Below are 23,004 nucleotides of genomic sequence, written 5' to 3' on the forward strand. Positions count from 1 at the left end.
ATCTCGCACAAAATGATTGTTTAGTAGATTGGAATTGCGACCGCCCTACAAATATTAGAGCGGGTAAATGAGTCAGAGTTCGACCTCGAAAATTATTTTCTCAATATAATTAATATATTTATATATTAATATAATATATAATTTTTTATATCAAAATTTATATTTATTGTTAAAACTTGAATATTTTATTATAAAAAATAATAAATAAAATTAAATATTTTTAATTTATATATTAAAAAACTACATAGAATATGTATAAAAATCAATTAAGTTCGAACTCGAGTTTGAGTCACTATTTTGGTTCGAATTCTTAATGAGCCGATCTTGTACTTTATTTAACAGCTCTACTTACCATGATGTTGTATTATAGATTAGGTGAGTTCAGGATTTGTCATAATAGTTAGTAAATACTCTGATCATGACAATATACAATATTCGAAAGGGACTAATTTACAAAATGTTAAGTTCGATAGGAGGTTTACCAAATGAGCACTTTCGGATAGCAAAATTAAAAAAAAAAAAAAAAAAGGAAAATATGATTGATTCTAATACAAACATAATTTTTTTAATATTATTACATATATATTTATTATTTTGATACTACATACAAATTTTTTTATGTCTTATATAATTTTTTATTTTTTCAAAATAAGAAAACAACACAACCAACCCGCATCTCTCAGAATTATAAAAGGACGGCTTAGGTTTAAAAATCGCTTGAATTTTTTATATATTTAATTTTTTATACTTTTCTTCTTAGTTTTCTATTTTTAATATTTGAATTTTATTTAAAAATACTTAAATTCGATTTAATTTTATTTAAATATATTTATTATTTATTTATGATGTAAAAATTATATATAAATAATTAATTAGATTATTACTATATAAAATAATTAAAATAATAAATTTAATTAATAATTTAAATTTAAATTTAAAAGTAAATAAAAATAAATTATTAAAATATTAATATAATAGATAATAAAATAATTAAAATTTAAAATAATTATATAATAAAAAATTACAAAATTTAATAATAATATTATAATATTATTATTTTTTAGTATCATTAAGAATTATTTATATTTATTAAAAAAATTAAATAATTTATAAAAAGAATTAATTATAAATATATTACTATTATCATACAATACACACCATTTAACTTTTTACCTTAATCAAGCAATTACACATCCACAGGTACAGCCGACGCAGCAATCAGGTTCTCCTCTTTCTTCTTTCCGGCTGCTGCGCCTCGCACGGCTCGGGTGAGATATAAGAAAAAAAAAAAAATCCGGTTCAAACCGTCAGAAGACGGTTTCAGTTTGAACCGTATCCGCCGGTTCGAAACCGAACGGACATGTCTAAAATTGGGTAAGGAATTTCGGATTTGGTAGCAAGTCTCAGTCAGACTAGACTCAGCCAGCCTTTTCTCTCCCACTTGTTCATTCCATTTCAAAATTCGAAATTTGCGCAAACCCTAACCCCCAAATTGAATTCGTCCCTTGCTTCCTCTCTTGCCCACCAAAAATTGATCTTCTATGTCGTCAACTCAACCTGAATCCCTAAACGAAGACGCTCAAGAAGCTGCAGAAGAAGAGGAGCTGCAGGCGCTCGAACAACAAGTGGAGAACATGGCTAAGACAATACTCCAATATCGAACCACTCTTCCCGATCACCTCACATCCACTCTCTCATCTCTTCTCGCTTCCCAAAGACCCCTTCTACCTCCGCATTTGCTGCAGGAGGAGGAGGAAGACCTCTCCAATAATGCACCCTTGCCCGCACCACAATCGGAAGCTCGACCCACCCAAGGTTTGTGAGCTTCTTACTTAATATGTTTACTTTAACCCACGTGTTTTTACATGTGAAGATAATAAGTAGAAAAGGTTTGGTGTAAGTAATGTTATGGTTAATGTTATACTATAAGTCTTGTGTAAGTAAATTGATGCAGTCGTTGATTTCTTTGGAAATTCTTCAACACATCTTAAAAGTTGTAGCAGTAACTTAAAAAGATTGTTTGAGATGCTGGCCATCTCATGATTGCGTGTTACTCTTTCGTTGTCAGTTGTAGAAAATGCTTAACAGGCCAGCTTTTGTTGTGTTCAGTACATTGAACTATTGTTAGGGAAATTTGTAATAGGGACCGATAATTACCCAATTATGTCGTAACTAATTGCTCCTTTGTTTAAGCTGACACAATTCCTATATTTGTGTCGGTTTTGTGCTTGGAAGTTTTTAAGTTCTCAAGAGTGTTATTTTGAGAGGAGTTCGCCAACTGCGAGTTCATAGTCATGGGTTTGAGTGCCTACATTCTACTAGGAATGTAGATTACGTGCAGCAGCGCTTGGTGAATTCAATTCCAGCTGTTGATCTAATGTGGTTTAATTCGGGTAGTGGAGATTGTGTCAAGATAGAATTGTAATTTTGTGTTTTTGGGGTTTGTTTTCTCTTTGTGTTTGGAATTTATGATTTGGGTTTTGAATAGTAAAATAATTGAATTTGAATAGTAGTATGATCTTATGTTTTGAATGTTAAATTGATTTTTGGTATATTATAAATCAAATAAAATGTAGGTATTTGATTGGAATGTTTCCTCTCTTGGTCTGCCACATTTTTGCATTGACATTTCAGTCTACGAATCCTCCTCCTGCTGGTTCTTCTATCTACCTGTTTCCCTTTCTCGAGTCTACAGATTCCTTCTATCATGTGACACCAAGTCTCGTTCCGTTGTTGTCCTTTCTTGATCACATATGTGCATGTTGTTGTCCTTATGTTCCGTGCCACTGGTAGGATTTATGGGTTACGGTAACCTCTCATTCAGTTGCATCTTTGTTTTGTTTAGCAAGTTAGCTATTTTTTTGGTTACATTTATTGAGCATACTATTTTGTTGAACAACCTGAGAGGTTTTTTTTTCTTTTTTTTTGGAGAAATGAGATGATGTGTATTTTGTTAATCAATCTAAGTGTTTCGCTTTTCAGACATTTTTTTATTCACAATAGAGAAAATATCAATTTTATTTGTAAAATATATTGATCGATTCTTATATTATTGGCATGATCCAAATCGTGATTAGATTCCCTTGTCTAAAACCAAAGGCACACATAGATAACAAAAAGGTATTGTTTTGTTGATCATCCCGAGACTTTTGTAGAATAGACATTAATTTTGTTGTTCAATTGTAATACTTTTTAGTCATTATTTGATCGAGTTCATTTAGTGTTAGATAGGTAGTCTTGCAACTGGCATTCTCTCAGTGAACTTTCACATGAATCTAAAACCGAATGCATTAGCTTTGCATTATCAGAAAACCTGAGCAATGAACAATGAACAATCTGGATCTGCAGACTTGTTACGATACTTTTTTCATCTCTGTAATAACAGCATTTTCTACCGGAAGTAGTAGTGTCTGAGCTTTACTTATTTTTTTTGAGTCATAATTAAGCCATTCTCAGCCGTGATTATTATCACATCTTTCACTGATAGAACTAGAACTTAACCTACCTATCCTATTAATTTTTACTTAAGTGGGATTTATTGCCTAGCTGCAGTGACTATGAATACTCAACTAATTCAGCACATTTAGAAGGATCCAATTTGGCAAAAATACTTACCTTGGCATGCCCACATTCTTGTATTATCTATTAATTGCTTTCTTGGATTTTCCATATTTTAATAAAATTAATGAGCATGAGAGTCTTGAAAGCTTTTTCAATGGTACATTTTGTATGTTCAAATTGTAAATACTTTATAAATCATATTAGGTTTTTTGTTATATTATGTTTTGATTGTTCCATATTATATGAAGGCCAATGATTAATTGTGTTTAGATGTATTTTGGAGTTTTTTTAAAAGTTTTGGTAATTGTAAAAAGATTAGATGTGATGTAAATATGTGCTTATATAATATTTTGTTTAGAATATATATATCTTGTAATATTTTAAAAATAAAAATAAAAATTAGATATTCGATAATAATATTTTCGTAAAAGATACTAAAAGTGATTTTGAAACATATGCAAAGAGTGCCTTAAAATTTAATATTGCATGGTATATAAAATAGTATCTAGTATTCGAATAGAGCTAATTTTGGCGCCCACGGCAACATATGCATATTGTTTTGAATATTTGAGGATATAAGAGATCTTTCAAAGAGTTACCTTGTTAGTAAAAAAAATATATATACATAGAAACACCTTTCTTTCCACCACTTTTTGCATGCTGATCGTCCCGACCTGAACTTTACCTTGGTTTTATAGACCCCTCGGATCCAAACGATGCAGAAGAAGCTGAGAAGATACGTATCCTCAAGCAGAAGATTTCAAGAAATGCATCTGCAATTCCTGTTGTCTTGAATAGGATGAAAGAATGTATGTCCAGGATTGATAAGTTAGAGCCATCCAATGGAGTTATCCATCCCGCTTTTAAACGAAACGGTGGGACTTGATTTTTGTTTTTATTCGATTTTGGGGTTTTTGGCTTCGGTCTTTTAATATGGCGACATTTGTTGTTGTACTGGCCTGCCTTACCGGCAAATTGGTGGCGGGGGTCATTGATGTTTGTAACTAACTATTAGCTAGAGTATCGACGATCTTTTGGGTTTCCTATTTGATGTATATTAATTTACAGAGGATTTGATATTTGATGAACATAAGTGAAGTGAAAGTAGCTACTACTATTATTATTCTTAATTTTCCGAGCTACTTGAAAATTCAATAGAGCAGGGAATGTGCATTGCTTTGTTAGATATTGTTTAGCTTCGATAAAATAGGTATTCGAATCCATTGATCTAATTATAGTTTAAGCAAAACTTTTAGTTACTAAACAAACCAAATCAGGGCCTATCAAATTCAGCCATAAATCCATCAATCTTAATATATCTCTTATACTACAATACATTTGATATTTAGATGTATCTCATATACTACAATACATTTGATATTTAGATGTATCTCATATACTGCATAGGCTTCACAGCTATGTAATTATATGGTAAATTTGATGTATAAACCAAACCTCATTATACAGTTGCCCCAAGTTCCGATTTTTAGCTCTCGGTGAATTTCACAATTTCGGTTGAACTGCGGGAGCTGATGTTCTGGCCTTCCTCAATAACCCCTCTTGATTTATCGTAACAGCGAGCTGGCATGAAGAAATTGTTCAGATATTTATAGTAGGAGTTAGAATGAATTTGAATCACTTTGTGTACCTCTCCTTTCCGGGTAAACATTTGTCCAACAACGAATCCCCGGGCGCTATGAGCCATTGGACTATAAATCTATGGGAGAGAAGGGAAAAAGGAAAAATCTTGAATAAATAAGGCAGTCAGTCAGTTGGATTGTATTCTTAGAGACGAGTTGCGGATTACTCACAACAAACAACAGCCAATCATCAGCTCTGATAGGCCTGTGAAACCACATCCTGAAAGCACAGAGAAATTTCCGATGTAAAGAAAATGTAAAAAGCAGTTGAAACATTGCTATTCGGCATCTATGGAATTGATGCTTTTGTGAGTCGAATAGGAGATGGAATTGTATTATAATTGTTAAGTCTTCTCCAACAGGTAATGCTACCACAATATAATAAATGGACACTAGGAGAGTAATATGTATCTGTTCCGGCTTTATTATGTTTGTGTTTGAGAAATCTACATGTGATGATACAGATATTAGTATTAAGCAAAAAAACCCGATGCAATTTGAGAAATGTGAAAACTCACGCGTGGTCTAGGCTGACAGCAGATGTCTTCAAACCCTTTTCCCGATGAGGGTTCATGCCGATTTGGAGAAATATTAAATCAGAAGCATAAGCGACTACACATCTGCAGAGAATTAAGTTGGTTAAATAGGTTACATGATAAATATCTTGCCAAGAAAACAATTGCTCTACCAACAATATAGCCATATGGATTTACAAGACACTTTCATTCACAAACTTAATAATGTAATTTCGCACTTTGAAAAGTTGGAAGATAAATGATTCTTCAATGTTTACATTCCAAACGGTGTGATCCAATCATACAAGTGTAAATTCAGGACATTGGATACTAAAATTTAAATTCTACCCGCCAGATCTTGCAGGAAAGTATTAACCATTTACTACCAATTTCAGAGATCGGGTGTAATAGTAAATAGTTTCAATATCATACACTTTCTCCATCTAACGGGGGCTACAGGAGATTACTGTAACTATAAAAAATAGACCTAAAGCCAGACTCTGATTCCAGTTCATATGAAAAACAGAGTCCTCATCTCTGTGACCAAAAATTCCAATATTGCAGATATTAGATCATGGGCATATCCACTCCTATAAAACAATAGTATATGTCATTCGGGATTCCTCTAAATTAATCACTCTCCCTAGGCACAGTTACAACTTGTGTGTAGTTGTAGAATCATGTAGTTACGGTATATCGCTACAAGTTGTGTCCTCCATTGATTCCATCATCATTCCAAAATCGATCAGAGAAGCCTTGGATCAACCTCACTGGTATATGGCTATAATCAGGGAGATGCATGCCTTACATGCCAACTACTCGACAACTGGTGTCCTTAACCGTAGGAAAGACACTATTGGTTAAAAGTGACATACTTGCATAGGACCCAGATGGTTCCATTCCCTGTCTGAAGGCTAGTCTGGTAGCTAAAGGCTATGGCAAGCGTATGGTGTAAATTATATGGACACCTTTTTTCTCTCAGATGTGAAGTTTATAGCCACTCCTTATGGACTTGTATTTATATGTAAAAAATGCCTTCGGACATGGGAATCACGGTAAAAAGGTGTATATAGAGCAATCTTTGGGATTTGTTGCTCAAGGGTAGCGAGGAAACATTGGTGCTGGACAGATTTTTTGTGACTTTATGATATAGAATTCATATTTCAGGATTAAAGGTCACCAGAAAACTCATTTGTGCCATTTTCTTCCAGTTTATCGAAACGCATTGAAAAAGTAAACTCCATATATATTTTCCTGAAGCTCCTAGAGCACAAATACAGAGATCGATCCTTCTGCTCAACCTGATAAAAGTTTTTGCATCAGAGACTTGTGCGATCTTTCCTTTCTCCGAGAATAGAAACTCAAGATATCCATCAACTCCTTAAAATCTCAGTGGAAGATATAAATTACAGGCCTTATAACTAGTAGAAGGGGATTATTGCCCTGAGAACCTTCAAAACTATCCTCAAATAAGGGCTTATGGGTTTGGATTACTCAAATACTCCACCTATGGTATTTAGGTGGTCAGAAGGAAGGTCTCACAGAACAATCCCAAGCCCTGCACTGGTGCAGTTCAGTGTTCTCCTGCACTGCATAGCACACACAAAATTCAAACCCAAGCCTTTTCTTTTCTGCTCTGATACAATCTAGTTTGAAATTCCTCTGAATTGTATCACTAACTCTGTTCATGGATATAGGTGGATAGATATCCTATCTATATCAAGACGATATCTACATTAATCTCTACCATATCTACATCATCCCACTATTATACTCTACAGTATATAAGGCATGTTAATTCGACTTAAAAACTAATGGTTAGATCCAATAAAAAAAAGAATAAAAAAAAGAAAGAAAGAAAGAACTAATTGTTAGACTTATCTGAAGAAAACTAATCTTCTGCAAGTCATTGCAGGAAACAATACATAAAGATTCATACCTGTGCAGATTTTGCTCATCAGAAAGTGTTCCTCTTGCTCTAAACCAGTAGTTTAATCTGCACAGTTACAAATGCATAAAATGCATGAATTATGTATCACTTCCAATTCTTCCATAACCAGTAAACCACAAGTAAACAAAGTAGAAGGCAATGAGAAAATGAGAAACCTTGGAGGGGATTTAGTCTGATTGGTGGAGGAAGCATTAGGCTCACAGAACCTAATCTCTATAGGCCAAGGAACAAATTTTACACTAGCAACCTTGTTTCTATATGTCCTGTGACACACAAAGATGATAATCAACAAAACTTAATATAGGAACTGAAAATACTACTCGAATGGCATTTCAAATTATACATGAAAATGAACTTCACTCTAGCAACAATAAGAATAGGGCCACAGTTTTAATTCTAGACAAATCATTTGGGCATTGCTTCAGTTTTTAGTTTTGGTTCTTCACTCCCTCCCTTACATACTCTCTAATAAAACCATTTTACTTCCTAAATAAAAGAGAAGCAATTGGGCCAGAGTTGAAAAGTCAGTTGAACCCATTACAAATAATCATAAATGAAAAAAAAAATGGTTAATAAGTGGTTACCCAAAGATCATACTTCATAGATAAACAAAACAGAGTGCGGTAACAAGAAATAGACAATCGAACATAAATCTAACAAATACAAGATGAAATGCTACACTTTAGAGAAGTAATTGTGCTAAATTTGGAGGAAGTGTTGTTGGAAGTTCCCACTCTAACTTTGGTCTCTTTTATTTATAGGTCAGAAATTCTCATTGTTGACCAGCATTAAAGCGTATGCATGAAAAGAAAGTAATTATTGCACAGATATGGTTTACTAGCCCGCCCTAAATTGGTCTTCACATTTGATTTTGAATTTGTATTTTCAGCAGCAAATACTGATAAAAGAATGTATCTAATCGTGAATTATGCATATCCATAAACATGGTTTCAAAGTGTTTTAAACAAAAACTGCAGCATTTTCATGAATGATCAAAAACATTTGATGATAGCCCAAAAGTGCATGCAATCATGCTTTCTATACACGATAACACATAACAAGAAAAGAAGCCACCAACGATGTAACTGCTCAGAAAAATGTTTCAATTCTATACACTCATGTGATATATTGCTCTGCAAAGCCATCTGTTTTCTTAAATGCAGAGATACACACTTAATTTTGGGTATTACCAATTATTCTTCCAAAATTTTAGCCAAAAAAAAGAAACTAGTGAAACGAAATTTTGATTGGCTAAGTAGATGGTTTCCCAATCAACATTTACCGGTAATCTTAGAAACAACTTAACCTGGGAAGGCGAGGATCAATAAGACGTCTTTCCCGCAACTCCTCCATTGATAAAAGCTGAAGAAGGGAATAATGATTTCAAACATTGTAATAGACATTCCAACCATAGAAATCAATAAATCCACTTGAATGAAACCTCATCTGGATCAAGTACATAAGGCATGGTTGCCATCTCATGTTGAAATCCTTCTTCAGCTTTCTGTAAATTTGAACACAATTTATATAAAGTTCCAAATATAGCACAACAGAAAGGCACATAAGACAACTATTTATTTTCAGAATCTGTAAGCTCCTTGAAAGAAATGAATTATTGGTAGCAAATATGCTTAGTCAATTCCTATGGAAAATGTCACAAAGTTATCTCAATCCATGAATATAAAAGTGATCCAGGACCATAACAAATCATAGAAATTACTAAATATCGATGGTAGAGTCCACAGATCAATAAAAAATTACTGGTAAAATTTATCATGATATAAACGGAGCATTAGGCATCTAGATTGTTCAGGTTTGTTTACATTTTTTGGGCGAAGACAGTTACTTCTATTTTCAAATGCCCTAAATAGTGTCAGGATTTTTCACTTGTTTATTTTGTATATTTCAATTAGTAAATATTATATGATGACTTAATAGGGAATAATTATGATTGACAATGATCAATATCTCCATAAAATAAACTATATGCAATAACTTTGGGGTAGATGTATCATAGAGGATGTGCACACCTAGATAATTATTATAAAAAGGTGCGACAATTATACTCTAAATTTTGTATGCATGAATTAAAGAAAAAAAAAATCAAAATACTGGCCTGTTGAGAGTTTTTATGTGTGTAAGTTTGGCAAAAACTTATCATGGCAATGTATTGATGCACTACAAATAGCTAAAGAAGATAAATGTGCTTTCAGTAGATTTGGAGTTTTGGGGTATTTGCGCATGAAAACAGGACAGCTGTCAACCACTTTATTTGGTAATGTGAAACTCACCAACTAGAGTAGGAAGAATCACTATTGTAAGAAATCTCCAGTCACACCTCCTTCTCACAAAATCAATTTACAAGTTTCTATCAATATTGGTCTTTTCAAAATTCTTAATTCAAACAATTGTGCATGCTGTAGGGGAATTTCAGAGAATGTAAATGTGATCTAAAATATTGAACTTTATTGATTTTTCTTGATTTGAACTCCAATCCAATTTTAAATGCACAGAAATTTTAGATAATTTCCCCTTTCCACCCTACTTTCAACTGAAAAAATAAGGAGAACAATCCATAGATAATACATTAATAAATCTAAACAGTGACTAATAAACTTACCTAAATTCTGAAAGAACATATCTATCTTATAGTGTAAATGGGGCATAAGGAGGGAAATCTGAAAATGAATAAATTCAAATTTGACAGAAATACCTGAAAAGAAGCCATCAATGTAAATACTACATTCCCTTTTTGTATTGCTTCCACCCTTCGTGTCGCAAAGCTTTTTCCATCACGCACTCGATGCACTTGATATATAATTGGTACTGAAAATCATTGTGGATACACAATAATTTTGGAGTAGAACATGTAGGGTGGTACAGAAAAAAGGGGGCGGTGGGGGTGTTTTAGAAAGTTTTGAGAAAATAATACAAGGAAAAATGTAATTTTAGTCCCATGAGTGCACCCATATCACTTCGGTTCTTTAGCTTGCGTGAAAATGGTCTTTTATCTCACTCGCCATTGCACTAGGTCATGTATTAGAATGATGATAAGTGATATATAAAACCATTTCCATTCAAGGTAACTTAAAGGACCAAAGAGAAGCCACTTGCAAGGACAGAATTACATTTTTCCCTATGATATACTTATGCTTCTAGACAACATTTGACTTATAATGAACATGTCAAGTCAAAAATAGGAGTTTCTACATATCCATTACAAGATCATAAACCTTTCATAACTAAAAAATATGAACATTTACCTTGTTCGACGTCCAAAAAGAAATATACTTGTGACTTTTCCTCCACTACATGAATATATTGCCAAGTTGCTCTTATTATTTTTCTAGTGCTACGGTTTGGAGGCAGAGTTACCTAAATCTACATTTCTTATTCTCATAATCATGCATTCTCTCTAATGTAAAAGTTATATAATTGTCAAAAAAATCTACATATGAGAGTTGTAGCCTCAGTCCTATTTTCATCTAGCATACTAATATTGCTTGATCTCACTTCATGCAGTTGGAAGAAGCAATTACGGGACTTTATAAATACTTGGAAATTATCTTTTGGTACTGACCAGTACAAATATAAAGGAAGAATATACATGAAATTTCCCATCCCAGCAGTAAATCTAGACAAAATTATTCATTAACATGTTAGTGATAGTTGCACCCATCAGAAGTCAATTTATAGTTAGATACAGAGCTTTATACAATTTAGTAACTTTGAGCAGCAGCAACTCAAGCTATACCTGGAGGAGATGATAGTTATGAATAAGAATCAGTGGACTCAATCAAACAGCTATTGATATGTACCAATATATTGATATGCCCCAACAAAATATTCCACAAACAGCAATGATGTGATCATATTACACTTCAAGTTATTAAAACACCAAGTTATATGTAACTCAATGATCATGTTTTCAGCAGGTTAAGATAACTGGACTAGCAGTGACCATATAAACAAACACACATGTTTTTGAGTATTATTATAATTTTTGTGACCTGTGCAATAAAGAAATTTGAAGGAAAGTTTCAGAACCTCGAGGAACTTACTGTCAAAGTCACCAATGAGAAGAAAATAAGCATGCAAACTGTGAACAGTCTTAAGACTATCAACAGTTTTGCATGCTGCAGCCAGTGCCTGCATTATTAGCCATGGCAGTATATCAAACTCCTAGTGACAAAAATGTTTTGTATAGTATGAAATAAACCCTATGAGACAACATAAAGGACCAATGGAGACAAAAACAAAAAGAAAATATATAACCTAAATTATAAATACATATTTCAAGTTGTCAATGTGAAAAAATTAATAGAAAACCTAAAAAGTTCCCTGGCCAACAAATTGGATCTATGTAGTTATCCTAGAAGGATGCCTGCACATACCTGTCCAAGAAACTGCCCTCCAAAAACTTTCCCAAATTTTGGAGCATCAGGCAATGTAATGCATTGAAAAATGTTAACCTGGAGAATAATACTTGCAATCATCAAGAATCCAGATAGCAGGCACTCTAATGCAACAAACCATAGAACACGAATTTGCATTAAGTTTGCTTATTCTAGATCTTTTCCATCTATAATAAATTTAAAATACACACACACACAAGGACAATATGATTTTCCATTTTTATTTAACTTGATCACAGACTTTAGCAAGCATTGGTTTAGAGTCAAATGTAAAAGAGTACAATAAATGTAGTAAAATGTGGTTGTTGAAGAGAGGCATGAGAAACAAACTATATTTCTGCAGCCTTGCAATTTGACATAAGTAAATCTCCACATGCCAGAAGACAATTATTCTTTGTACATACATCAATAGGCTCTGCATGCAGAATTTGCTCGACAAGTGGCTTCTCTGTGTCATCTGCACTCCAAATTGATTTGGGCTTCAACAAACTCTCATGCTCCTTGGGAAGCACTAAGCAAGTAAGCTGTCCACCACATACAAACATGTCAGTAGTTTTGACAGTAAGCGCTGGTGAACATGCACAGAAAATGAATAGTTTTCTGCAATAGGGGGCAGAGGAAGCCAAAAGAACCAGAAATAACCTTCGACAAAGCAATCACATCAGCTGGCTGAGTAGAAGATGCCAAACCTGCAACAGCACCCAAGCCATGAGGTGTGTTCTCATGAATTATAATTATTACTATTCTTTTTAAAAATGTACTTTGAAGAATGATAAAATGATGAAATGCATGCACTACATGATATCTAATAAGTAATAGTACATGAATAACCTATGCGAAAGAAAGCAAGCACAAAAATTTATAAGCAGGTAAATTGAACCTTATAGTTAAAGAATGAAGCAACACAACAATCAAATGAGGTAAATAGTTAAAAACACTGGTTTCATAAAAGCCATATAAACTCTACAGCACTCAGCATACACAAATGCAAGAAAAAGTTTTAAAGAATGAGCATCTAACCATGGCCAAAATAATCACACTTCTTTAAATTGAATTCAGGACGGTCTTTATCATCTGCGTGAAATGATCCGCAAACTTCAGCCTACATCAATGCAGGATGATAGTAATACAAACAGTAAATAACCACACAAATACATAAACTCTGCTGTCACAGTCCAGGCATAATATCAAACACACCTCCCCATCCCATATAAAGTAGATTCCATCAGCAGCATCTCCTTCACGAACTACATAATCTCCGCGATCTTTATTATTGCATGCATTAAAAAGAGATTAAGTAGAGGACAGATGTATAAAAGGGAACATGCTGTTACAGTTTGACATTCATCAGACAGAAAACATAAAGCAGGAAGATGTTAAGTAAATATTCCAGTAATCCATAAGAACAATTCCCTCCTCCCACGCCCTAAAAAACAACAGAATATAGAGAGAGAGAGAGCAAAGTCCTTCCGATTGTGTGCAAAGGGGCACATTTAAGCTCGAATTTTCTATTCTCATTCAGTAAGACATAGTTGTCCGATTAATTTACCAACACACGCACGCATCCGTAATCCGTTACGTACAACACATGTAACCAAAAAGCACAATTATCAAAAACAAAAAAATACAAAGGATTACCGTAGTGTTTGGTGATCACAACTTGGGCGATTTTCTTATGCGATGAGCTAGGAAGCCTCTGAAGCAGCGGCACACACCCTAAGAACTCGATAACTGCCAATTCAACAAAAAAGAATAAGAATACAAATCAAATAAAAAACACCAGAAACATTTCCTCCACCGTCGGAAGCACTGAAATCGCCTGTAGAAAATAAAACGAGAGGCGAAAATAACTAAGGTCACCTGAATCGGAATCCATCGGCTCGGCGGCGGAGAACGGAATTTGTAAGCGATCAAGAGCAAGAGCTCCTCTGTTTAAAGTGATTTGAGAGGATGAGGATACATGAGAATTTCATCTGTCAGGCGCGACGCACGTGCGCATACATACAAACGGTGTTTATGCAAATACTAACGGCGGTCGGTAAGGCGTCCCCTTTTAAGCCGCAGACTCACTCATAAACGATGACTAAGAAGAAAAAGAAAAAAAAAAAAAGACGATCACTATAAATAAATATATATATATATATATATATATAAATAGATTTAGTTCAATAATCTTTTGGCACGTGAAGAACGTTGTCGGTCAACTCCTGTTGTCCAATGTTGACATTAGATTTTATTGTCTATGAGATTTTATGTTATGAACTTATACAATGATTCATTATTATTATTATTATTATTATTACAATATAAAAGTATTATTGAATGAGAACAATGCTAATAAATCCAATATAAACATACATTACATTACACGATAGATATAAAAACAATTGTCACTATTAAATGGCACAATTGACTTCAATATCAATACAACATAGATATATAAAGATATATATATATACATATATAATTTTTTATTTAATACAATATGTGCTTTATTAAATAAAAATCAATATTATGCTGCTTTAACACTATAATTGTCACTATTTAAATATAAAATATACTCCCAGTGTAGCTAAATAATTATATATATACATACATAAATTCATCAAAAAGTTCTATACACTTATCATTTCTCAATATATTTCTTTAGATAAAAACTTTATTTTTTTTAGTCCCGTGAGAGAGGGTCGCAATGAGAATGCATTAGTAACTGTGAAGTCATTGTTTAGACAAGAGTTTTTGAAAAAATTTAAAATTTTAAAAATTTGAGAAAAAGTAAATTGTGAGAGAACACAATTTAATATGATATTCTTTAAAAAATTAATAATGTCAAATGAATGAAACAATGTTAGGTAAATAAAGCTATTTTTAATTCAATTTAAATTTGAGCTTTATTAAAATATTCGTTCACAACGGTTTTAGATAATATTTTAAATTGAATATTTGACTTTTTCAAATGAATATTTAAAGATTTTTTTTTTTTGACTTTTTTAATATTGTAAAGAGTATGTTATATTGTTTAATACTGTCTCCTTCTCACATACCATGTCCATGTTAACTGTTTTTGTCCGTCCCACGTGCCATGTCACTTTTTTTTTTAAAAAATAATTATACACTTTAATCTCATTTTAAACTTGTTAATTTTTTTTTTAAAAAAATTAATTAAACTAATTAGTTATCTTAATCTTAATTTATAATTATTTATATTATAAGATAATTATTTTCATTAGTACATTCTTAATAATATACTAATTACATCCCTCCTAAAATACTGTGTCTACAATGCAGCAGACACGGTATGTGGGACGGAAGTAGTACTATTTTTCAAGAGTCAGCAATTGAAAAACATTGGAATAACAAAATGAAACTTTTATTCAACAATTTTTTTTTTTTTTTTATAAATTTAATGTATGATAGATATATAATGGTTATATCCATTTTCTTCAAATTTTAAAGCTATTCTGAGCATCTTTAGATTATTCAGCTATACTAAAAAAAAAAGAATAAAGATAAATAGAGGAACGAATGATGTTGGTCCAAACTATTTATTATATCAAAATTTGAAGCTAAAAAAAAAGATGGCAAAAAAGATTTTAAAAAATGATCTGAAATAAATAGTTGATGGATTCTCTTCAAACAGCCTAAGAAATAAGAAAATTGGGCTGTTGGGCCTATCCAGCCCATCAAAACAGGCCCAGATATTATAAAATTTTCGATTCAGATCTTATCCAAATATGATGATCGTATAACACTTTGTTTATTCAAGTGACATAGTCATAGATATACATTTCAGATTTATCCAACAAGTGTAACAGATCGATGCAAGTAGTCATTCAAATAATCTCTACAAATAATGGCTTAAACAGGTATAGATAACATTATCATTTCTTTTTATTGAAATAAGGATGAAAAAGAAAATAAGAACAAATATAAATAGAGTGAAAATATGGTTCATAAGTAGAATATATACATTTCCTCAATTATAATAAATACTAGTAAATATTGTGATGGCATTCTCCATATTCTGTGACTGTAATAATACAAAACATAAATATACAAAAGTCATTCTACGGTTACCTACCAACAAATATTTCATCACTTTCAATTTAATGTTAGTCTTACCTCAAACCATTTTTTCATCACTATGTGTACCTGAGTTTCCATTTGAGAAGCCTATGTCAGTGTTGGTCTCGACGCGTCCCCGGCTTGCGCGCAAGAACACTTTCTCCTGCAGATACAAATGGTTCAAACATTTCGATGAAAATTTCTTGCACACAAAACCTCTCTAGCCAATTCAGAATAAAACAAAAATATATATGCATACATTTGATTTGAGAAATATCGTATGTTTGTTTATGTTTTCAATATCATTTTTGCACTATTCTATCTCCGGTGCTATATTTTCATTTAAAATATCAAAAATCGATTTTCTATTCAGAATATTGCATCCAACAACTATTTTCAATTAAAACTTCATGTCTAAAACATAATTTTCCATTCAAAAGATATCAAATACCCCAAAAAACACAAGTCATTCAACAATAACGATTGAAAAAAATGAGCTGAGGCGTAACATTGAATATGAAGTGATCTTACCATGCATAGCCTTGACGAACAATTCCAATTCGACCAGGCTTTGTCTTTCTGCAAGAAGTTGGTTCAGCCTCGCATGCGTAAAACTAGAAAAATGCCTTCTGTCTGGATCGCCAACGGGTTTTGCCTTCTCCAATAAATAATTATACTCCTCTCTGTCATGGCATGGGAAAGAAGTTTCGCTTGCAACAGGTACACAAGCATCCCATGCGTCGTTCACAACCTAAATCATGATTCGTTGTTACCACAATATTTTGGCAAGTGTTCAGACTCATCGATACTAAGAAGTTGAAATAGGATAAGAAAAACTAGTGCTCACTTGCCAAGCTAGCCCCTCGGGATCGGAGAGAGACTCAGACATGTCCATATGGTGATCCACCGTGCTTGTTCCAGAACATGTGAAGTACAGAGAAGCATTGTGCTTCTTAAGCATTAACATTATAGCTGCATAACCATCACGATTGCAGGAGTTATAATATCCGGCCGTCAATTCAGCAGCATGACTAGCTGTTTTGTACCACCAATGCATGCCCGGTAGCTGCTCGAAGATGATCATACAGAAAAAATCAGGAAGTTCTAGAATGAGGTACGTCAAAGATAATAATAGCTAAAGAAAAGGGGAAGAAAAATGGAAAGCAAAGAAACAAAAAAACGCCAGAGAAATAACCTTTGCAGCAATGCAAGTTCTTTCAAAAGTTAACTTGGCCAGAGAAAGGACTCGATCACCATGGTCTACCAAGAGCTGCGAATACCAATTAAGGAAAAACCTGCCATAATAGCCATCATAATCGCCTCTGTCGCAGAAGAAGCCAGTCTCGTGTGGCTGTGAATTGTAAGAACCAGCATTCTCCGGTCCTCGTGCCCAAAACGAGTGACCTCTTATATCAGCTGCCTTCTGCAGGCTTTTCAGCATGTATTGATCATAGCACTGAAAATGATGAAGCAAGACGGATCATAGTACCAAAAACAGATTAAATAATTATCCAACATAAAATAAAGTGCATTGTAAAACACAGAGAAAAAGAGAGACGCTCATGCTCGTTGTGGTAAAAAAACAAGACCAAGATATGTTTGAGTTGAGTTGAGATTGATCAATTTTAAACCAAGAAACCAGAGTGCAATAAATGAAATGATTTAACAACATATTTACCTGAAACTCACCAATACCAGGGTATCTCCATCCATGCTTTACAGGATTGGACGGGTATCTCAGCTCTCCACATGGACCAAGTCCTATCAGAATCATAGATATGATACCATCCTCAAAAAGGTCATCAAATTCAATCCGAAAGCTCCTCATGTAATCAAAGTAGACCTACATGGTTTCCAGTTACATACCATTAACATCATTTCAACAAATGTCACTAAATAAATTAGAAGTATAGTTCAACTGTGAATTCATATCTAATATAACATAGGCTACCTCTACAGCAGTCCGGCCCCTCAAAACTCTTTCCTTGTCTACACCCCAGGACAGACATTCTGGGTCTCGCCTTCCAGCTCTATCAGTGAAGAATATGTCTGGATTGCTTCGACCAATTTCAGCTACCCAATGAGGCAGGGGAATACGCACGTCATCCCCAACATAGCCTCCGCATTCATGAAAGGACAGCACAACCTGACATCATATAAATTTGACCAAAGTTGGCAAGAGATCAGCCAATGAAAGTTTCTTATGGATTCCTTTCATCAATGCTTAATTTTGCCTGTCATGGTGGCATTTCCCATTCTAAGTAGCCAACAAACAACTAACCAAATGTAAAGATATCCATTCCTAATTGACAACAAGGTATTAAGAAAGATATTCAATAGCTCCTTCTTTCGCAGGATCCCCTGAAATGTGGAGTATATACAAAGATTTAGATCCAACTTTGATGTCTTCATAGTATTTCTATTCATAAAAGAGCATATTTGTGCACATGTATTTTAGCTTCTAATTACAAACTGGCTATACACCGAGACAGAGGCATATTTCCTGGAAGGAATATTGTATAATATACAAGAACAGAATTCTAAGTAGTAACCTGTAGTTTCATATTGTGCTCCCTCACAACTTGAAATAACTTTTTGTAGCCATTCCAGTTATACTCTTGGGGTGTGTGCGCTTCAACTATACCCCACCAACAGTCAACCATAACTCCATCAACATTTAATGATTTCAGGGTTTTGAACTGCTTCACAAGATTATCTGGATCAACGAGCTCACACTTCATATTGATTACACCCAACTGGCAACAAAGTAAACAACCATATTATCCTTGGAACCCTAGATATTTTCCATTCTAAGTTCTACATTCATCATTTAAGAGGCTGTGAAACAATGATCAACCAAAAAGAATTGGTCATTATCAAACATCAATGAGAATAACCACAACTAAGACCTGTCACAGAAAGAAAAGAGACTTAACATTCTTTGAATGGAATACATGTCATTTTCTCAGGAAAGAGTGATAAAGAGAATATGTGCAACCAATTCAAGAGCAAACATACATATAACATGGACAGAATAAACAAGTGCAGAATGATGCAGTTACCAGGACCACATAACACCAGAGTTTGGTTAGTAGAGTATATAGATTCATACAGCAAGTTACTCAAATAACATATACTCAGACCATACCGGCAACATGACATAAACTGGAACATAAGGTGTGCCAGCAAAATCCCGCTCTTGTAATTTTGTAGGCATGGAAACAATCTACAAAACAAACACAACAAAAGAATATCAGAAAAATAGTTGCATCAAATCATTGTTTACAAGTTTATATTAAAAGAAACCATATAAACAAGCTGTCGATAGTCATTTGGAATCTCAAGCACAATAAAAATTTACTGAAACGAAGAGGTGATTGAAGCAAATTGAATATTGAGAAGCCAAAAATCTTGCCTGCCTCTTTTCAGCTGAATCTATAGAGCCTCCAAGAAGAGGATCACTCTGCAAATCTCCTCCATCCCCAATTATTGACGATGTCTGAGATCTACCACCTGAGGAAGCATCACAAGGTGATGAAGTAGGAACACAACCACCTTTCGTGTGTGATGTGTTGTAATCAACTGTGTTCCCATAGCCTGGAGAAATGCCTTTCGATGAAGTAGGAGAAGTTTGTTGTACTGGCATTTGTGATGAAGATGACAACACCATTGTATAAGGTGCACCAGATGTAGGTCTCGTGCCCTGTGCATATATTAAAACATGAGCATGATGAGATCCAAGCACATGCAAACATCAGCTTACATGAACACAGGTGAATCATTCACTCCGTTAAGAGTTAACAGGATTGGAAATGGGATTCACAGCACATGCATCTGGAGCGGTTAATGCTTTGCATTTTGTGAACTGTTCCAAAAGTGCATGGTACATATTTCTTACTTACATGCACAAATTCAATGATTAAAATGCAAGTACTTAATTGTGGCCGCATGGTTTAATGAAACTTCAGAATGCTAATCAGGAAAACCTGATATAACTTTTATACTTTTTTTTTCTATATTTAATTTTACTATGTGCAATATTGTATTTTGAGTTGGCTTGGAAGTCCTTGTCATTAACTGAGAGATCCTACACATAATGTGCCTCTGCCACCATGTCTCTGGTGCATAGACCAACTTCAAAGGGTATATTCAACATTGTTCATATCAGGCATATAAAATTACCCCATCAAGAAGCTTAGCTGCTAGATCAATAGCAATTGAAAATTTTATATTAAAAGAATAGAGACATAAGTTTAAATGAATTAATTAAAAGTAATCAAGAATTCTACCTAATCATGTAACAAAATAATGCAATTATCCTTCAGGTTTTCTATCAGAATTATTGAAAACTTATATTATGAATAATCAAATAGATACCTGAGATCTGGAAGGGAAGGTGGTTCCATCCGGAAGAACAACCCAACCTGCTTCCCTTGCCAAAGCAGCAATAACATCATTAATGTCAGCCCTAACTCTGAGATTATAGTTACCATGTCTACGTAGCCCAGACAAAATCTTTGCAGTGATTGCTCTCCGCTGTCTCTCTCGCAACTTTGTTCTCTCTTTCTCTTCTTGTGGCCTACATCTTCGAGTCCCTCCTTGTGGGGTTGGCTGATCTTGATACTCCTGGTTATGGAAATGCCTACTACTATCACTCGATAGCATGCCCACATCTGCACCAGCCGTTACGGATTTTACAGCATCTTTCTCCTCATGGTGGCTATCTTCGTCATTATCATCGTCCTCACCTTTCACATCCATCTCCATTTCATCATCATCTTCTTCACTTGTGCCGAATCTTTGCATCTCAGCTGCCATCACCTTTTCCGTATGTTTATTTGCACTTGGTTATCTTCTCCTCAAGAAAAAGAAAGTTTTATGGTGATTAATGACTTGAACAGGAGCCATGGTTGTTTATGCATACAACATCACATGCTAATGTCATACTTTCGTGGAAATCGGAGGAGCATGTTTGTGTCAGCACAGTTTCTAGTGGGTAGATCCAAAAACATCTGACAAATTGTCAGAATGGCGCTGATATCATCATAACGAACTAACAAACTGGTGCCGTGTACCAATAAAGAAGTTTCACCATCTCAAAGAGTCTTGTATCCACGCAGCAGGGAGATATCTCAATAAATTTATATTTCATAAGAAAAGTTTATTAAGAAACTGATACTCAAGCATAAATACGTTGATTTGTTGGCATTAGTCACACTTGTGATTTAATATCTAAAAATTCTGATATCTTTATCCAGAGAGTAGATTCAAAATTCTGTCTACAATGTAGCATTTTTCAATTCACTACATCAAATCTGCTAAAGCCACTGAACAATTTATAGCTTCAGCCCTCTCATCTATCAGCTCAAACATCTACAGCAATCATATACACAAATACTGAAGATTAAACAAAAAATCAAGTGAACTGAACAAACAATAAATAAAAATCATAAGATATTTACTTCATCAAGTCAGAGTATACAGAAAACACTTACCAAAGTCAACAAAAAAGTCCTAATCTGTGGGGAAAAAAAGTAAAAGAAGCCTGCAGTATTAAAAATTAATAAATAAAAACCTACTCTTGAAACAGCTCAACAAAACTTAATGAACTCACCTCTTTTATCGTATCACAACCTCCAGAAAAGATTCCACACTCGCCGGCAGTAGATCCCGAAGGCGTCGGAACAACGAATATTCCGACGAATCAAACTAAATACGAGGCTAGTAAACCGTAGAACATCTAGAACTCACGAAGCTGGGGAAGGTAACAAAATCGTGAGTTCCAACAGGACAATGAAGCGGCGGGAGAATCGCCGGCGACGAGGCGGCGGAGGAAATGGAAAAGGAGATTTCGCACGGGGGAAGCGTGTGTAGCAGTTGGCACGAGTTAAGGCACTTATCCCGCGGCACGCTTCGCACGGGCCAGTGTGGGTCAGTCACGTGATGCGCGTGGGTCCCGCCGCTCTCTAATTATGCTCTCCTCCTAGCGGTGTAGCATCGCATGCATTGCATATGATATAGGAGGAGTGTATTATTATTTCTCTTTATTATAGTAATAATATTAATTTCAATATTAGTTGTATGCTCACGAATGCACGCCTTTCATATTTTACCATTAAAAATTAAGGTAAAATAATAATGATATTCATCGATACAATTAATTCATTTCTATATATATATATATATTCATGAACAATTCATCAATTCTTTTATTTAAAAAAATATTGGGATTGTTTGCCTAATCATTTTTTATCATTCCAATATATAAAATATATTCTATTTTTTCTAAAAAAAAAAATAATATTCAATATAAAAAATGTTAACTTTTTTTATTACCGATATAATTTTCAATATCTAACATAAAAAATACATCAAAGCAAAATACTAAATAAACAAATCCATTGAATTAAAGATTTATTCTCTATTTTTAATATTTTATATAAAAAAAATTATAATCAAAATATTAAATTATCATTTATTTATATTACAATAAATAACTATTCAAAATTTTAAAACAATATTATTTAAAACTCAAACCCAAAACAAGGACACCTTAAATTCTGTTGTGTTAACCTTTTTCTAATTTTTTACTAATTAATATTGGGTTTGTTCATATATATATATATATTTATATTATACAGGGACGGAACGGGACTTGTGGTTCACTTGCTTTCAACCCCATAACTATATTTTTTAAATTAATAAATAATAAAATTATGTATTTTTAATAATTTATTTTATCTTATTTTTTTTTTCACCGTAATCCTTATTTTTATGGAAGTTAAAGTATATTTTTTTATATTTGCATAAGTTATTCATTTTCAATCATAATCTCTATTTTATATTACAGAATAACT

The 23,004-nt window shown here is 33.5% G+C and overlaps 3 protein-coding genes across 13 annotated transcripts; 1 reads left to right on the forward strand and 2 right to left on the reverse strand.

The window, feature by feature from the left end:
- The first annotated feature begins 1,411 nt into the window (after positions 1–1,411).
- LOC127252339 (uncharacterized) lies at positions 1,412–4,681 on the forward strand. Its single transcript, XM_051276478.1, has 2 exons — positions 1,412–1,815; positions 4,260–4,681. The coding sequence occupies exons 1-2, from the start codon at positions 1,542–1,544 to the stop codon at positions 4,445–4,447; spliced, it is 462 nt and encodes a 153-aa protein (XP_051132435.1). The 5' UTR covers positions 1,412–1,541; the 3' UTR covers positions 4,448–4,681.
- A 168-nt stretch (positions 4,682–4,849) lies between these two features.
- LOC127252528 (acyl-CoA hydrolase 2-like) lies at positions 4,850–14,144 on the reverse strand. Of its 3 annotated transcripts, XM_051276734.1 has the most exons (17): positions 13,943–14,142; positions 13,721–13,813; positions 13,280–13,347; positions 13,103–13,184; positions 12,725–12,771; positions 12,487–12,606; positions 12,062–12,139; positions 11,729–11,816; positions 10,381–10,493; positions 9,109–9,171; positions 8,974–9,029; positions 7,823–7,930; positions 7,656–7,712; positions 5,720–5,821; positions 5,373–5,421; positions 5,210–5,278; positions 4,850–5,142 (listed from the first exon to the last, which is right to left on the reverse strand). In XM_051276734.1, the coding sequence occupies exons 1-17, from the start codon at positions 13,956–13,958 to the stop codon at positions 5,065–5,067; spliced, it is 1,287 nt and encodes a 428-aa protein (XP_051132691.1). In that variant the 5' UTR covers positions 13,959–14,142; the 3' UTR covers positions 4,850–5,064. The 3 variants fall into 3 exon arrangements, with proteins under 3 accessions (XP_051132691.1, XP_051132692.1, XP_051132693.1); XM_051276735.1 differs by lacking the exon at positions 13,280–13,347 and having other exon boundaries at positions 13,103–13,156; positions 13,943–14,144; XM_051276736.1 differs by lacking the exon at positions 13,943–14,142 and having other exon boundaries at positions 13,103–13,156.
- A 1,805-nt stretch (positions 14,145–15,949) lies between these two features.
- LOC127252635 (beta-amylase 7-like) lies at positions 15,950–22,122 on the reverse strand. Of its 9 annotated transcripts, XM_051276901.1 has the most exons (13): positions 21,762–22,122; positions 21,643–21,692; positions 21,095–21,159; positions 20,525–20,999; positions 19,563–19,850; positions 19,296–19,373; positions 18,700–18,903; positions 18,099–18,293; positions 17,826–17,990; positions 17,343–17,603; positions 16,995–17,213; positions 16,679–16,898; positions 15,950–16,310 (listed from the first exon to the last, which is right to left on the reverse strand). In XM_051276901.1, the coding sequence occupies exons 4-13, from the start codon at positions 20,963–20,965 to the stop codon at positions 16,261–16,263; spliced, it is 2,121 nt and encodes a 706-aa protein (XP_051132858.1). In that variant the 5' UTR covers positions 20,966–20,999; positions 21,095–21,159; positions 21,643–21,692; positions 21,762–22,122; the 3' UTR covers positions 15,950–16,260. The 9 variants fall into 9 exon arrangements, with proteins under 9 accessions (XP_051132858.1, XP_051132863.1, XP_051132862.1 ...); XM_051276906.1 differs by lacking the exons at positions 21,095–21,159; positions 21,643–21,692 and having other exon boundaries at positions 19,563–19,660; positions 19,757–19,850; XM_051276905.1 differs by lacking the exon at positions 21,095–21,159 and having other exon boundaries at positions 20,525–21,002; positions 21,643–21,666.
- Between the last annotated feature and the right edge of the window lie 882 nt (positions 22,123–23,004).

This window comes from Andrographis paniculata, unplaced genomic scaffold (genome assembly GCF_009805555.1).
Source record: "Andrographis paniculata isolate CXL003 unplaced genomic scaffold, ASM980555v1 Contig46END, whole genome shotgun sequence".
In the NCBI taxonomy this organism is placed as follows: Eukaryota; Viridiplantae; Streptophyta; class Magnoliopsida; order Lamiales; family Acanthaceae; genus Andrographis; species Andrographis paniculata.

What these genes read in the sequence shown, in the direction of transcription:
- LOC127252339 (XM_051276478.1), top strand. Translation starts at nt 1,542, where the DNA reads ATGTCGTCAACTCAACCTGAATCCCTAAACGAAGACGCTCAAGAAGCT. An exon ending in GGAAGCTCGACCCACCCAAG is followed by an intron (nt 1,816 to 4,259) that starts GTTTGTGAGCTT and finishes TTGGTTTTATAG; the next exon opens with ACCCCTCGGATCCAAACGAT.
- LOC127252528 (XM_051276734.1), bottom strand. An exon ending in ATGTGATTGCTTTGTCGAAG is followed by an intron (nt 12,607 to 12,724) that starts GTTATTTCTGGT and finishes TGTGGTGGACAG; the next exon opens with CTTACTTGCTTAGTGCTTCC. An exon ending in GCTGTCAGCCTAGACCACGC is followed by an intron (nt 5,422 to 5,719) that starts GTGAGTTTTCAC and finishes CTGTGCTTTCAG; the next exon opens with GATGTGGTTTCACAGGCCTA.
- LOC127252635 (XM_051276897.1), bottom strand. Translation starts at nt 20,965, where the DNA reads ATGGCAGCTGAGATGCAAAGATTCGGCACAAGTGAAGAAGATGATGAT. An exon ending in ATTCAGCTGAAAAGAGGCAG is followed by an intron (nt 19,374 to 19,562) that starts GCAAGATTTTTG and finishes TTTGTTTTGTAG; the next exon opens with ATTGTTTCCATGCCTACAAA. An exon ending in CCGAGGGGCTAGCTTGGCAA is followed by an intron (nt 16,899 to 16,994) that starts GTGAGCACTAGT and finishes ATCATGATTTAG; the next exon opens with GTTGTGAACGACGCATGGGA.